This window comes from Nothoprocta perdicaria, unplaced genomic scaffold, assembly GCF_003342845.1.
Source record: "Nothoprocta perdicaria isolate Ctin4 unplaced genomic scaffold, notPer1 scaffold_89, whole genome shotgun sequence".
Classification (NCBI taxonomy): Eukaryota; Metazoa; Chordata; class Aves; order Tinamiformes; family Tinamidae; genus Nothoprocta; species Nothoprocta perdicaria.
The window spans coordinates 1,931,587-1,947,482 of record NW_020456187.1 but is presented as its reverse complement, the minus strand read 5'-3'; the positions used below and the strand labels follow the sequence as shown (position 1 = coordinate 1,947,482).

At 48.5% G+C, this 15,896-nt stretch overlaps 1 protein-coding gene across 4 annotated transcripts; it reads left to right on the top strand.

Annotated features, from left to right (window-relative positions):
• The first annotated feature begins 552 nt into the window (after positions 1-552).
• PODXL (podocalyxin like) lies at positions 553-12,158 on the top strand. 4 transcript variants are annotated; one of them, XM_026052459.1, is made up of 8 exons: positions 553-1,400; positions 2,947-3,101; positions 3,636-3,701; positions 6,933-7,089; positions 7,857-7,918; positions 8,023-8,190; positions 9,318-9,374; positions 10,342-12,158. In XM_026052459.1, the coding sequence occupies exons 1-8, from the start codon at positions 710-712 to the stop codon at positions 10,531-10,533; spliced, it is 1,548 nt and encodes a 515-aa protein (XP_025908244.1). In that variant the 5' UTR covers positions 553-709; the 3' UTR covers positions 10,534-12,158. The 4 variants fall into 4 exon arrangements, with proteins under 4 accessions (XP_025908244.1, XP_025908243.1, XP_025908247.1 ...); XM_026052458.1 differs by having other exon boundaries at positions 10,339-12,158; XM_026052462.1 differs by lacking the exon at positions 9,318-9,374.
• The last annotated feature ends 3,738 nt before the right edge of the window (positions 12,159-15,896 follow it).

Sequence of the window (15,896 nt, the reverse complement as noted above, 5' to 3'; positions counted from 1 at the left end):
CATGAGCACAGGGTGAAAAGCATGGGGGAATTTTGTGGTTAATGTTGTCCTTTCATAACAGTTCTGGGGTTTTGTGTGGGCAGTGTAGATGGAGCTCATTGTTCCCGTGCTTGGTTCTGCATTTCTTACCTAAAGGAATCTTGGAATGTTCCCTTTTTTTCTTTTTTTTAAGGTTTATCTTTGAAATTGCACACTGACATTAAACACTTTTATGCAAATTCCTCCATCTTTCCTGAACAGTAAAAAGAAAAAAAAAATTAGCTAAACAAACAAGGAATCATAATTTGGTGATACTATTTACCAAGGATGGTTGATTTGAACATCCTTGAAATTAAAATAACAGAGCTACAAGTAAGCATGAAACCCTGTTCAGTGTTGATTTATTATTTTGGAGCAAGTAGAATAAACATTTCCATAGTTTACCTAGTAGGGAATTTCAGGCTGTACCTTGTTTTGTAAATTTATGCGAATGTGCCTTTTGGTGATGTTTTCGCTAGTTATGATTCTATCTGTGCTTTTTTTTTGCTTTTCACTAGGTGTCAGCTCTCAGGATGACAGCATTTCTCTATCAGTTACTACAAAGCCCGGAGGTGATGCGCCTCCTGTCTCTACCACAGCCACCAGCACAGCCCAAGCGATCAGCTCTAAAAGCAACGCAGGAAATCCACCTTCTGCCCCAACTGTGCCTCCCGCCACGACTCAAGGAGTCATGTCAAAAAGCAACACGGGAAGCTCAACATCCAAACCCTCTACGTCTCCCTCTTTAGTCACAAGCCTTCCAAACACTTCAACAACGGTACCATCTACTCCTGCTGTGTCTTCCAGCATAGCTCAAATGACCAGTCCTACAAGCGCCCCAGGGAAGACATCGTCCACCTTTACTGTGCCTACCAGCACAGCTCCTGGGATCAGCCCTACGAGCAAGCCTGGAGGCCCACCACCCATCCCTGTTCCATCGCCCAGTGCCAACCCTTCAGCCAGCTCAGCACCATTGGTATCCACCACTGCTGTGGTGTCCAGTGCACCTCAGCACCAGAACAGCCCTTCAGGCAGCTCACAAACCACCACCGTTGCCACATCTCCCAGGGCAGCTCCAGGGACCCCTCCTTTGCTGCAGCTGCCCAGCACTGCAGCCAGCACCACGATCCCTACGGGCAGCCTTTCTCCTGGCCTCAAGGATCACGTTTCCTCCACCAAACCTGCCTCCCAGCAGCCTCATTCTTCTCCCAGTTCTGAAGTCCAGGGATCAGCCTCTTCCATCAGACCTGGAAGTGTCAGCACTTCTGTTACTCCTTCTGCTGGATCCATCTCCCCCACTGCTAGTAAAACATCCCAGACTTTAACACCTGGGAGTATGGATAAAGTCTCTCTGCCAACCACCACTCTGACTTCTGGTGCAGGTACCAGAAAATTAGAACCTTTGTTATCTGGGTTTGGAACTGTTTTTGTGATTTTTTTGGCTATTCTAAATATCTTGTGTCAATAAGAGGTATTTGGGCCTCATTTGGCGACTTAGCAGAGTAGTTGAGTCCATGTGAACTGAGTGTTTAGGTTCCCGTTCCCCTCAGTGACAATCAAATCAATGCAGTTAGTGAAATTCAAGGTGAAATCCTCTGACAAAATGTAAACATCTGCTTTCAGGTGGACTAARCTGTGCTCTAAGCACCATTGACTGCAAAGACTTGATCTTCAATGACTGCAAAGGCAGCCCACAGAGAGGAGTTTAGTGAAAGAGTCTGACATTGTAGATTCAAAGAGTCAATTGAATGGATTGACAGCACCCTCTATACTAAAAGTGGAAGATGCTGGCATRGCTGACAGCTCAGTGAAGACCATCTGGGCTTGCACAGAAGCCAAGCTTTCTGCTGCTAAGCTCTGAGTCTACAGTCTCTAAAGAGTCTATGCAGTTGGGAAGGTTTTGGTTCTGTCTTAGCAGCATCTGTTTTGGATCTTGCTGAACACCATTAGTATACTTTATCCAYACCCTTGGTGATTGAGAGTTCATTCTCTAAAATAAATGTTCAAGGGAGTGTGCAAACGTCCTCCGAGAGGCACAGCTTTGKCAGCTCTGCCTCTCTGAGCACAGCTTGGGCTCCCCTTTGGCAGTTCTTCTYATAGAATTTACAGGGAAGCAGTTGCATGGTGGGACTATGAAGTCTTCACAGAGCCTTTCAGACTTAGGGGAGATTGTGGACATAGGTCAAGTGTGGCCCTGAATAAAAGCTGCTGTGACACTGAAGCTCATCTGTGCTTTCCTTCAGAGAATAGCTGTTTGATCTTGATGCGTTTCCCAGTTGCCTGCAATGTGGAAGCCACTTGCAAAGCCATCTTCTCTCGCTCAGCCTTGCAGCTCCTCCTGTTGTCAGCATTACAAAACGGGCCACAGACATAACACAAATCCGCCTTTACTGCATCCATTCAGGTCATGCTTCAGGCATGTTACCAGGCAAGGGAAGGTAAAAAGGGTATTGTCAAGCAAGATGTTTCTTTCCCTTCATGCTCCAGAGCTCTATTTCCTATTAAAAGATAAAGAACAATATTATGTTGATTCAAATTTGATCTCAAACGTGAATTTGAAGACATCCAAGTAATATTTTTGGTTTTGAAATACACCCTCTCCTGGAGCCTTCAAAATCTCTCTGGGAGAGAAATAACCATCATTTATCATGGAAGCAGTAAAAAACACAAAAGCAAACCCCTAAACAGGCTGTAAGCAGATTATGGCCTTTCGGTTCTCTTTGATTGTCACCTTCAGGTAGACTATGAGGAAGACCCAAAGCTGTACATACATTGCTAGACACAGGATGCTCCAAGGCAGATCCAGAGATGCAAAGAAATGTCACTGTAAATTCAATTTGCAGCTCACAGATGGAGCTGTATCAGCCCTGTCCTCTCTACTGAACCAGTGTCTTTCTGCTTGCTTTCTGGTGTACATTGGTGACCCAGGTCAGACCAGCCATGGACAAGGACCTGTGACAACCAAACCTGTAATCGCTGCGCATAGCCCAACCAGCACGCAGTCATCGTCCCCAACCCCCGGGCACCAGACGATGAGCAGCAGGCCTGGCCCTCAGCACCCTAACGATACCTTCCAAAATGAGGTAATGACACCTATGGAAGGGGAACATTGCATAATGGTGTCCAAGAAATGAACAGAAAAGGATRCTCTTTCTTGAATGATCTTTCTGACACTGGGAACATCTTCAAGCTGTGCCCYGGGGAGTAGGGGCCAGGCATTCCCTGTGCACATAGCAGTTCTCTGCAGGCTTTTATAATAAAAGCTGGAGTTGATACCCCAAACATATTAATTTTTAGCTGGCATTCAATCCATGTGTAAAGCCTGCAGCCCTTCTCACCAGGTCTGAGTCAGAGAGAGGCTTGTCTTTGGAAAATTGTGTATAGATATGAGCCAGCAACACAAGATCAGACAAATCCATTTCCCCTCTAGCTTTCCAGCAAAGAAATATGGAGGCTGGGGGATGAATGAAGACTCCTCCGTTTGTCTTCTCTGCATAAAACTGCCCACAGATTTGGACTGGGCTGTTTCCAAAGCTCTTGTTTTAGTCAGCCTATTGTATCAATGATCCTTCAATCCATGGTAGTGATTTAAGAGTTGTTTTTCCTCTGTATTTTAGGTCATTTGTGAAGATCAGATGCAAAATAGCTGGCCCATCATAAACCTTAAAGAAGCTAAAACCTGTGTAAGTAGCATCTTTTTTGAGTTTCCTTCTTCTTGGCTGGTGTTCTTTGTAGGAGTCGCAGTTGTGCTGCAATTAGTCATGAGCCTATAACCCGCAGAGCTCCGAGCACACAAGCCTGMAGAGACAGTAATTATTTCATGGATCTAAGGTGCAATTCCTTTCGAGGGGTAAATGCAATCCAACACCCAGCAGTCTCACATAGTGGGGTTGTGTGGAAATGGTTGGAAAAGCCCTTGAAATTCCCGCTCTGAGAAGGCTCCAGCAAATCACCCTGCTAGTTACATGGAGTACTGGTTTCTGGTGACAAAAAGGGGGTCCAAAGGCACAGTTGTGCCCATACTGAGGTGGAATAGAGGTATATGGTTTAATTCACATTGAGGATTAGTATCAATTTCGTATTTATTTCATGATTGAGATACTCTGCAAGGCTTTGCTGCATTTTGGTTAGCAAAGTTGGCAGTGCTGGTGTGTCATGACACACTGCAGAGTAAAGGGATGGGTGAACCTCGTGGCTTAGCATTAATAACAAATAATAATGAATAATGAATCAAAGCCCCATGAACGCAGAGTGATGGTGATGTCTGCAATGGTGCATCCTTCTAGCTTTGGCCTCACCAGGTGTCAGTGCACCTCCYACCCATTAGCTTCCCATTCTGCAAATTCCTGAAAACTGTAGCAAATTTTATGCCTCTYGAGCAGAGCAGATAACAGAGAAATGGCACTATCTGGTTTCCCTGCTTTGTAGACCTGGTAAACAAGTCTCTAGCCAAATCTTGACAGCAAAGTGAAAAAAAAGTCCTTTGAGTTTTGCAACCCGTGGGAAAACAGGAAAGTGAGAGCTCTAAGGAGAAGTATTCCAGAAATGGCTCAATTCCTGGCTAGGAATGACGAGCCAAAATAGGGATTTCATTGTGCTAGGTGCTGTATGCACAAACAGCTTACATCAAAACTTGGTTTCAGTGATGAGGCAGATAAAGAGTGGAGAGGGAACACAGAGGACCAGGGTGAGGGATCCCCAGGTGATCTATGGCACATCAGTGGCAGAGGAGACCCTCACATTGCCCTGGGGCTTGTTCAGTGCTTTATACACCCGGGCAGTGATTGGAGCAAACTTCTTGGGAACGACTCTGGGAACTGCAGGCAGTGCAACCCACTGCCCCTTCATTTTGCCACTTGCAATATATTTTAAAAAGAACAACATCATAGATCCTAAATAAAACAAAAAGTCAAATATGTGGCTGTTGGTAACTTTTTGGACTGGCATTTCTTGAAGCGTTCCTAGGATCTTTCCCCTTCAATTGGCACCTTTAATCAGTGATTCATCAGTCTGGTCCAGGTTCATCCACTCTCTCTGTTGACTCTTCTTTCAATTATGGGAGGATCTTAATGAGCATAGTCCCCTAATGAGACACTGTTTAACTAGATTCACTTCAGATAGGGTGACTTTTCATGGGCTCAGCTAGCACACTGATTTCAAGCTGGGTTTTAGTTTGCTTTCATTATCTCTTTGGGGCTCTGCAGCCTATGCAGCTGCCCAGTTTCTCATCCCCAGCCTAAAACGTGTCTCCTGAAGAAGGGAGTGACCACGTCTGAGGTCACAAGCCAATGAGATTGCATGGGCCTTAACTCAGGTGTCCTGGCTGGTCTGGTCATCCTTCACCATGATGCAGATATTGGGACTGTCAGGGACCTCTGGAGACCCTCTGGTCCAACCAAGCACTCAAGTAGGGTTAGTAGAGCAGGATGGACAGAGCCTTGCCCAGCTGGGTTTTGGATGATAGCAAAGACAGCGAATCCACAACCACTCTGGACAAACTGCTTCAGTCCTCATTACCCAATACCCTCTATGGACCAAGAAAACCTTCACAGACAGCCCTGCTTTGCCCTGCTCCAAGGGGCATCACTGCAGCTGTTGGTTTCCCACATGCTGTTACCCTCAGGATACTCCTTCCCCCACTACCTGGAGAAGAAGAAAGATCCCCAGTGCTGTGGGCCACCTCAGCGGCCTCCTCCTCTGTCCCCATCTGCCCTGGGATGGTCCCTGGGACAGCCCGGGGACCCCTGCGCCGTCTCCGTGGCCCTGGCCATCTGGCCAGGGCGGTTTGTTGACTCAAGCGCCGTTACCTCATTTGGGGATGTTAGTTTTAGGTCCCCRCCAGTGTGGGAACCGGATTAGCTCAACGCGCCAGCGCCTCTCAACTGCAGCCAAGGAATGCGGCCGGCTGGAGGAGGAGAGCTGCCAGGGCCCAGCATTGCCTCCAAAGAGAATTAAAAAAAAAAAAGGGAAAAAATAGGAAATCCCTCCCAAGGGACAGGACTGTAATGGGCAGAGAGGCTTGGGCACCTCTTGGCTGCAAAACGGTTAGGCAGAGATCACCCATCGAAGGCTGGTTGTCAGCCCTGGCTCTAAATTCCCACCCTCAGCACCTGCCTTCCTCCAGGATTTAAAGATTTGGCTTCCGCCTAGTTCAGTAGGAGAGATGCATGATCTAAAAGCAGCAGGAGGAGACGCCGGAGCTGGGAGGAAACCCGGAGGCGCCAGGATGCTTGGAGGGAACGAGCCGCTGGTGCATTTTCCCGCTGCTCCATGAGCTCTCCTGCAGCAGAGGCTCCCCGGACGCCGGTTCCCAGGGCGCTGCAGCCAGGCGGCACCAGGGCTCGGCCGGGGACTGTTCCTCCCGCCGCCAGCACGTGCATCCTGTCCCCACTCGCCGCCCCTGGAGTTGCTTCCCTAATGTTCAGATAAGACGGGGTGGGATTATGTGCCTTCCTCGCCCAGGCAGATCCTCCTCCTCCTCCTGGGCAGGCGCTGCTGCTCAGGGCRCTGGAGCATCCCTGTCCCGGGCAGTGGGCGAGCGGCCGGGTCGGATCCCCATCCCAGATGCTGCTGTTCCTGTAACGCTGCAAGCTGCTGCTCGCAGATAAGGGCAGCGCGGGGATCCCGGCGGGAACGGCAGCCAGAGAGCTGCTTTTAACCTTTCCTGYTTGCTGGCCCCAACGGAGGTCCAGGCAGAGGGATATGGTGGTGGAGAGGAGGCTCCAGAGAGCAGCAAAACGTCTCTGGTGGCAGCAACCCAGGGAAGGCRTGTGATGCACCTCCATCCTCACGGGTTTCCCAGAGATTGTGCTGAGAACTGCCCAGCTCATTGCATGGGGCTGGAGATGCTGGGGCGGTGGGGTTGAGGAGGAAACCATCAAGTCTCAGCTCCCGACGCCTTTTTATCTCCGCAGGCCGAGTGGAAGGCATTGACCCTCAATGGCTCCTTGTTCAAGACCTTCTGCTCCACAGACCGCTACAGCTACGAGCCCGGCAGGGACAAGTGCACGGTGACACTGGCATCCGCGGAGCCGCGCTCGCAGCGGTGGGCCGTGCGGGCCGTCGTGCACCGTGAGTACGCCCGGACCCCTGCCTGGGGTGGTGGGTGTCACAGGGACACCGGCTTTGTCCCTTGGAAAGTCCCACTGCTGGAGACTCAGCTGGGAGCTGGGATCTGCCAGAGCTTCACTGAGGGTGTCTGTCCCATGGTCTTCTCCATGGGGGGTTTGGTAATCCCAGAAGGGAGCTACCTACCCACCAGTGCCCACCAGTGCTCATTGGACAGCTACAGCCTCAACCCAGACAAGCCTCCTCTCCCTTGCACTGTATGTCTAGGCACAAGGCACTGTGCCTAGTGACTTGTCCTGTAGGTGAAAGGTATTTGGGGATTTTCTCAACTACTTGGAAGCCTTTCAGTGAAATCCAGCTGTAGTTTCTCATGGGAGAAAGCTGGAGACCCTTCATCCTCACACATCAAGGCAGATGCATGTGAAGATGAACTGCTGATCCCAAACCAGAGCTTGAGACAGAGGTGGGACATGTGGCCTAGGAATGGGAGTCTTGTACCTCCAGCTTTGCCACCCCTGATCCCCTCCTCCTGTTTCYTCATCTTCTTGCAAGGAGCCTCCAGGACCTTCTTTGGTCTCTTATGCTGCCTCCCTGCTAGGAAAAAAGATCCTGGATCATTTTCTTGGAGGGGTTTTGAACATATTTGGCAAGGTCCAGCCCCATGTCATGCAGCATTGTGTACCTCCTTCAAAAAGAGACACACTTGAACCTACTCCTGGATGGCCTTCTCCTCCACCCAGGCACTCACCATGCCTTCTATCTTCCCTCAGTTCACCTGGACCCTGAGAAGGTCTTCAAGGAGCTGAAGGAGAAGAAGGATGAGTTAGAGGAGGTAAATGCCCTTGTGGGGATGTTGTCCAGCTGGGATCCTCCAGGAGTGTCCCTGGATGATGGACACTGGCCGTGTGCAGCCCTAACCCACCCTTCCCTCAGCAGCTTGGTATCACCAACGTCACCTTCCACAACGAGCAGCAGGAGGAGGAGATCAAGGACCGCTTCAGCACGCCTCTCATCATCACCATCGTCACACTGGCCGGCTCCCTGCTGCTCGTTGCTGCCATCTATGGCTGCTGCCACCAACGCTTCTCCCACAAGAAGGACCAGGTGAGCTCTGCTTGCCAGTGGGTGCCCCGATGGGCTATAAGGACTTAGGAGACTTGGAGTTAGAGAAGAGGAGGGGACCAGGATGGTCTGTATGMCAGTGGGAAGGGATGGGAAGGAACTTTGCCCCAAGGGTTCTTTGCCCCAGAGGGGCCTGCAGGAGACAGAAAGCTTCAGCTGTTCCAGTTCTCCTGGCAGAGATGTCCACTCTTGGGGTTGATATCACCCATGGGGATCTCTTAGGCTCATAGGGCAGTATTGAACTGATTCCCAGGAGCTGCTGGTGTTTCAGAGGGGCAGTAGCTGCCCACGGGGAGCTATGGAGAGAGCAGTAAGACCAAGACTAAAGAACAGTGACAGGCTGGTGGCGCTGAGGCATGGAGATGAGCAATATGAGTCCCAGGGCACACAATTCTGACCATCCTCCTCCAGTCAAACCATAATTTTTATGGGAAAGGCCAAAAGAGGGAGCCTGCAGTATTGTTAGGAAAGTTGGAGAGCTCCTGCCCAATTTGAAGCATTTTTGGAATATTTCTTCTCAACCCAAAGAGCCCCAAACCCTTCCATTCCCTGTTTCATCCATCTGAGGTGAATCCCAAGCTGACGTTGGTCTCCATTGAGAGTTTGACTCTGGGGACATGCAAACACAACCATCAAAGCCAAGATTTGGGGAGGGAGCAGAGGCAGCATCACTGTAGGCAAGAGTGGTGCTGGAGCATCACCACAGCATCCACAGAGCCCCAGTGACACCCACATGAGCAGGATGGTTTGGGCTTTTGGAGGGGAAAAAAATGCTAGAATTTGCAAACTTAAAAGAAAAAAAAAAAGAAAAAAGAGGAGAAGCAAATGGAGAAGGGAACCATTGCTGTTAAAGCTGTACAAAGGGAAGGGAAGAAGGAGATGAGAACAGTGAGCAAGCAATTGTCCCATGCAAACCGCTCACCCCCTTCATGTTTTTATTTGGGAGTGTTTTTTTTTTCTTTTTCTTTTTTTTTAAGTTTTCTTTCTTTTTTTTTTTTTTTTGTTTTCCTGCCTCTTTTGAAAAGTGACGTGAAAGTTTTGGTTTTTTGTTTTTGGTTTTCTTTTTTTTCCCCCCTCTCCTCCCCAATTTAAACCTTGGAAATAAGCAGCACCTGCACCCCGATGTCCCCGGGTTTGATGATGGACATGTGGCCCTGATCTTTAATGTGAGTTGTTGCCGCTGCAGGGCAGGGAGSGGGTTGGGGCTGGAGCCATAACCCCCCACAGCTTCTACCCCATCCTGGCGCTTTTGAGGGTCTTGAGAGCTTTTAACAGGACTAAAACCTACTAAAACCAGCCTGGCTTTGTGAGCCCGCATGTGCGGCTCCCTATGAGCTCTTGTGCTTCCCTCCCCGCCAAATTGCATCCCATGCCAGCAAATCGCATTGTATTATATTTGCAACGGGCAGGCTGTGTTTGGGGTAAAAAACAGGTGGATTGGGACTGGAGGGATGGAGAGATGGGGGAGAAATGGGAGTGATTTGAAAAAGGTTGAAATGCAGTGGCCGGCAGGATAGGGATGAGTTYGAGCATCCTCTGCAAAAGCAGCATCTGAAAAAGTGCAGTTTCTGAGCATCGCTGAGAATCTGAAGGCAAAATAAGAGTGTGGAGAGAGCGACAGAAGGGCACCAGAAAGACACCTTTCTGCTGCCAGGGCAGTTCCTTGCTCCCTATAAAATGCTTCCTAAAAAGGGAGGAAGTCGGACTCAGAGTGGGATGGAAAGAGCTCACTGGGAGGCACCAGGAACCAGCCCTCGCAGGGAGCAAAACCAACRAGTAACTCCAGGGAAAGGGGCAGGATGAGGCTCCCGGGTTGAAGTGGGAAAAGGGACCAGGGGCATCACTTGCATGGGTGGAAAAAGGGAGCAGAGAAGGGGGAAGCTCCCACAGCCCCCTCGCCGAGCCTGAGCTGTCCCCTGGCTGCTGCAAGCTGCTCCAAGCACTGACCGCACCAACTTTTAAATATCCATGTATATATAATACATACACTTACATACAGGCACATGCTGTCAGCTGGAGCGAGGTGGGAAGTGCCGGTGGCTGCAAGCGGGGCGGGATGGGTCCCAAGCGGGACGGGCACCTCTGGTCCTGCCACCTCTCACCGGGATGTCCCCGCTTCCCTCCCGGCAGCAGCGCCTGACCGAGGAGCTGCAGACCATGGAGAACGGCTACCACGACAACCCCACGCTGGAGGTGATGGAGACCTCCTCGGAGATGCAGGAGAAGAAGGTGAACCTCAACGGCGAGCTGGGCGACAGCTGGATTGTGCCTCTGGACACGCTCCTCAAAGACGAGCTGGAGGAAGAGGAGGACACGCATCTATAGAAGGGCGGGCGCTTGCGAGGAGAAGACAACCCCCAAGCCAGAGACCACGTCGCCCTCCCCATACGCACACACAAGACCCCAACGCAAAGCAGAATTCCCCTCCCAAGCCCCARAAAATCCCCTGTGAGCTCCTCACAGCCAAGGTGGTGGATGAGAAGGTCCTGTGTGGATGAGCTGGAGCATTGCTGGATACCCCCAGATTTTGGGGAGGCCTCGGGAAGCCCTTGGGCTTCCAGCAGCTCCGCTGCCTTCCCTGCCCATGGAGTGCCCCAAGGGCGGGCTGCTGTGGTTGGCAGAAAGGGCCATTTGTGCCCCATTTTTGATGCCTAGCATTGGAAAAACACCAAATAAAATCAAAAATCTGCCGGGAGATGCCAGCAGCCACGAGCGAGCTGCAAGAAGACCTCGGCATGAAGCAGCTCCCAACACCTCCTTTCCTTCTCCAGCCCTTTCAGGATGATCCCAAAGCCACTGGCTCCAACGCACAAGGTCCACGGTCAGACCTGCCCTGGGAGCTTCCCAGCAGCTCATGCTGGGAATGAGGCCCCAGGACCAGTCGAAGCCAAGAGGGAAGCTCGGGGAAACCCAAAATATTTATAGATGAAGGTCAGGGCAGTTGTGTCTCCAGCAGGAGAAGATGCCATCCACAGAGGACAGGGTTTGAACCTTCAAACCCATCTATTTTTTTATGTATATATTAAGTGCCGTTCGTTAGCCATGTGCACCACACTAAGGGGAAGTAATTTGGGAGGGGGAAACTAAAAATAAACAAGTAAAAAGAGATAAAAACAAGTAAAAAGAGATGATGAAGAAGAAGCAGCTGAAGGCTTTAGGCATGTGCCTAAAATCCCATCGCCTTTAATGAATCAGGTCCAAAGACTTTCCCAAAGCCACCCCAAGAGCAGGGACTGGCGCTAGAGCAGCTCCGAGTCTCCAGGAACGGAGAGCAGGGAAGAGATCGACTGCTCGGCAAAGTGCTTATAACAATTTATATTTGAATAGGAATTGTACATTTATTTATTTTTCCAGACACCGTATTTTTAAAAGCGCTGATGTTTTATAGTAGATTTTTTTTTCTTCTTCCCTTATTTAAAGAAATACTGCCTGAAAACAAACAACAAACAAACAAAAAACACACACAAATAAGCAAGTTTTTACGTCGATACTGTTCTTTTCGCCAAACGATCAGGTAGGAAATGCAGCGATGATCATCTCGGGCCTTAATGCTCCCCTGGGTAGACTGTAGCCATCACTGTTAGACCAAAAAGAAAAACTGACCCCAATATTTCCTTCCTTCTGCCCCTTTTCCCCTTCCTTTCTCCACCCTCTTCTCTCCCCATCCCAAAACAGCTTTAACTCAAGACTCGCTGTACAAGCAGATCACTGCTCTTACCTCCGGGTGAGACTTCTACAAGCAGCTCGGATGTCCTCGTGAGAGACTTTCCCCTATTTGGGATCACGAGGAGCACGCGGAAATGTCCGCACGTGCCCGGCCCAAGTTTCTACTGTGACTTTTCCCTCCGTCCGGAGCCGCGGTGGGAGCGCGGAGCCTCCCTGCTCGCCGCCCGCGTCTCTCTCGGGGACAGGAGTCTGATTTACACTGGAACGGACTGAGAAACTGGATTACAGAGATTATTTTTGCGTTTTCCTACAGCTATATTTTGAAAGCACCATGTATTTCTGTCAATAAAGGTTCTTATGTAAAAGACTCATTCTTTTTGCAGACTTAAAAAAAAAAAAAAAAAAAGAGAGAGAACACAAGCTTTTAGTCAAGAGCTGGAACCATAAATTATTTAGATGTCACAACCAGCTATTGTTTGGAACCACCATCACAGGCTTTGCAGGGTTCTGCTAGGGAGAACATGGAGACACTTGGCCAAGATGGAGGAAAAAAACATCCAAGACCTTCAGGGGGATCCAGCCACAGAGGACTTTGCACATCTACTGCATAGCGGTGGAAAAACATCCTGTAATCAAACACATTGTAAAACCACAAGGGCAGGATGCTTGGCTGATGTGGACAAGGGTGGTTCCATCACAGTTTGGGCCAAGAGTCCCTTCAAATGACCCCAAAAGATCTTAACCATTGAGCGTGTGCCATTCCCCCTGGCCAGAGCCATTCCCATGGCCAGAGAGCTTGGAGCTTCCTTGGATAGYTTGCTCCATCTCCTAAGGTATGCTATGGGGACACCAGGAACGCAGGGACAAGAGCCAGGATGCTGCCACGGAGGTGTCAGGGCTGAGCATGCAAACATCCTTCATGGGGTGGTTTGGATAGGAGACAAGCTCTGGTTGAATTCAGGATTGACCTACAAGCTGCTGTTCCTCTGCTCTTTGGCTTCCCCTTGTGGTTGGTCACAGCTAAAACCACCCTACGGAGCAGGGCCATCGCAAAGCAGGATCAGCGAGTGCAGTTCAACACTGGCATTCCTCTTCACGTGGCCAAAACAAAACATTTTGTTCCAGGTTGCACGGAACAAGTTTCCACTTACGCAAGGAAAAGCGGGGGCGGGTGGGAAAACACTCATTCAGCTTGGTTCGAGTATGAAAAGGCAGCGGTTTGTATCAGCCTATGTTTAGCTCTGTGTTCCTTCCCAATAAAAAGTTCTTACARCACTGGATTTATGGGATACAGACCCAGCTAATTACCAGTTTTGTGGGACAAGACACATTCTTGGCTTTCCTGCGGTGGAAAGGGAGGCGGCAGGGACATCTCGGAAGGAGCTAAGTTTGGTGTCCAGACATTATGCACCACAACTGCTTCCAAGAGACCATCACGGACTCATTCCCATTCTCAGGAGCAAGGTACGGAAAAGTGAACAGATACTAAACACACACTTCTGCTAGCATATATATTTTTATTAAGAAAAAAAAATGAACAAAATACATTCTCTCCTTATGTACATTGCATACAACATAACTACATTGGAAGATATTCCTCAAATCACTCATTCGTATATTTACAGAATGGGGCTTACAAATGCACCCCCAAATTATTAAAAGTTATGCCAAGGAAACAAATCAACATTCCAGGCTAGGAAGAAAAAAAAAAAAAAAAAAAAAAAGAAGGAAAAAAGAAGTAATAATCTGTTTAGTTGTAATCCAAGGTTGGGAAGGGCAACTTGGTGCAACTTGGTCCACATTTCACCACCACGGTGCACAAAGGTCCCGTGGGCTCCACGTAGGACTAGTCAATATTCTTCCTGCTAAATAAAACATATTTTGCAGGCCACCGTGCTTGTCCCATGCTCCCCTTGTGCCCAAGACTGTCCTTCACCTCTTATTTCAGCCCAAGATGAACCATCACAGCGCACGTACCAAAGGCAACTCAGACAGACACCCGAGTCCATGGGATTGCAGTTTCTTCCAGTCACACATCAAAACACAAAGAGGGGCCAAATTTGAGACAGGGAACTTAAAACACTCAGAACTCCAAGCACCACATGGGGGTAAATCAATTCCTGGAGACCACACATCAGTGTAGAGGACAAGGTGAGGAACATCGAAGGTCCAGACAAACAAATCACCGCTCTTTATAGCACTAGTTTCATTTTTCCAGCATGGCCACTTGTAGAAGGAAAGATTTTTGACATCCACATGTTGGTTAGGGTATAGAGGGAGAAAGAACATGAATGATATGAAAGAAAGGAAATACATATTCTGCTTCCACTGATGGTTTGCCCTTCCAACTAGCACAGGAGACAAGAGGGAAGAATCAAGTAAATGTCTTTATTCAGTGTAAGCTCTCCATGCACTCAAAAATCATGCTTTTGTCAAATTTTGGATGCGAGGTAATTAATTCAAGGTTTCTCAGCATGGACCACGCTGCAGGCTGTCATCTTTTGACTAGAACAAATTATTGCAGAATAAACAAATGCAGAAACATCAGCTGCTGTTCAGGCTACACATTTTGCTGTGAAGCCGTTGACTTGTCAGTGGAAAAAGCACAGGTTATAAAACCATTTTCCTCTTGCAAGAGCTGAGCTTTTTACCAAAGCTAAAAAGAATGTCATCCTTACAGTAGATTATTAAATGGATAAGCCCTTTTTCAACCTCACAGGTGAGTAGATAACCAAGGCAGGACATTTTAAGTATATTTTCTTATCGCAGGTGAGAGAAACCTGTCCACTGGTGTCTATAGTCTTATCAGCTGTATAACCACTAAACATCCTGTTTCGGTCTAGCCCTCCCTCCTTGTTAATTAAAAAGCAACTAAAAATCCTTAAAAACGACCCTTTTAACACCATGAGCAATGGTCGTTTGAGAGCTTGGAACATTTTTAGGTTAAAACATAAGGAGTGCTAATTCTAGCCCGATAGTTACGCTGTCCAACCTTTTATGTATKTTGATAGTTTTTAGACCAGTTGGTCTCTGTGATTGCAGCAGAGGGAATGGGGGAAAAAAAAAGAGTCCTTAAGAGATGTGCTCAACATCCTCATCAGCTTTATGATGGAGAGGGTCAAGGCCCAGGGCAAAGCTCCAGACTTGAACACATTGGTCTTGCATCAGTCCCAATTGTAAAAGCAGCCAGAGGATCCAGGTCACATGAAAGAGGCAGCTCTCGATGGCATTGCTGCTTGAGAAGAGCATTCAAAGTCATTCCATATGAGCAGAGCACATCTTAAACACATACTCATGTGGTCAACCACCTCTTACCAAGTCTCCATCTTTTCTTACTTCCTCTGACCTTTTCCAGGGTAGCCCTGAAGAGCTTTGCAAAGGGAGAGTCTAGAGTTTGACACAGAACCTGATGCCTCATAACCACCATCCAACTTCCGTCACTTTTGGTCCCTCAATAGATTTTCTCTTAAGCTTCAGCAAGTCCAAAGGTGCAGCCCATTTCAACAGCAAAATCTTCAATAACAAATTTATTGGGGCAAGAATAAGTCAGCAGGAAGGGGGCAACACGTGGAGACCGTGCTTTGCTCACCATGCCACCATATACACTAGCAGCAGATTGTCCTTGGAGATTAGCAGCAAAGTCACAAACGTAACAAACTTTAAGCTCATCCCTCACTTGGCTTTTTTTCCAGCAGCTAGAGCTGAATTCAGCCAACTGAATTCTGACAGCACTCAAAAACATACAACCTCCAGTTTGTCACCTTAAGCCGTGCTGTCTTCTAGCACACACGGCTGGAAGCGGAGACAAAACATACCTGCATCTCTGCCTTGTCTAAATTAAGATTTCAGGGCACTGAAGCGATACACTGACAACAGTTCAAGCAAGTCTGAGGCTGTAAATACTCAGAAGCTGAGCAGTRAATTTGGGTCACAGCAGGTAAAATGTATTCAGAGTTCACCACATTGACATATTGAGTTTGAACACAYGAAAGCAAAGGAGACAGCAACAATAAGCTACTTTT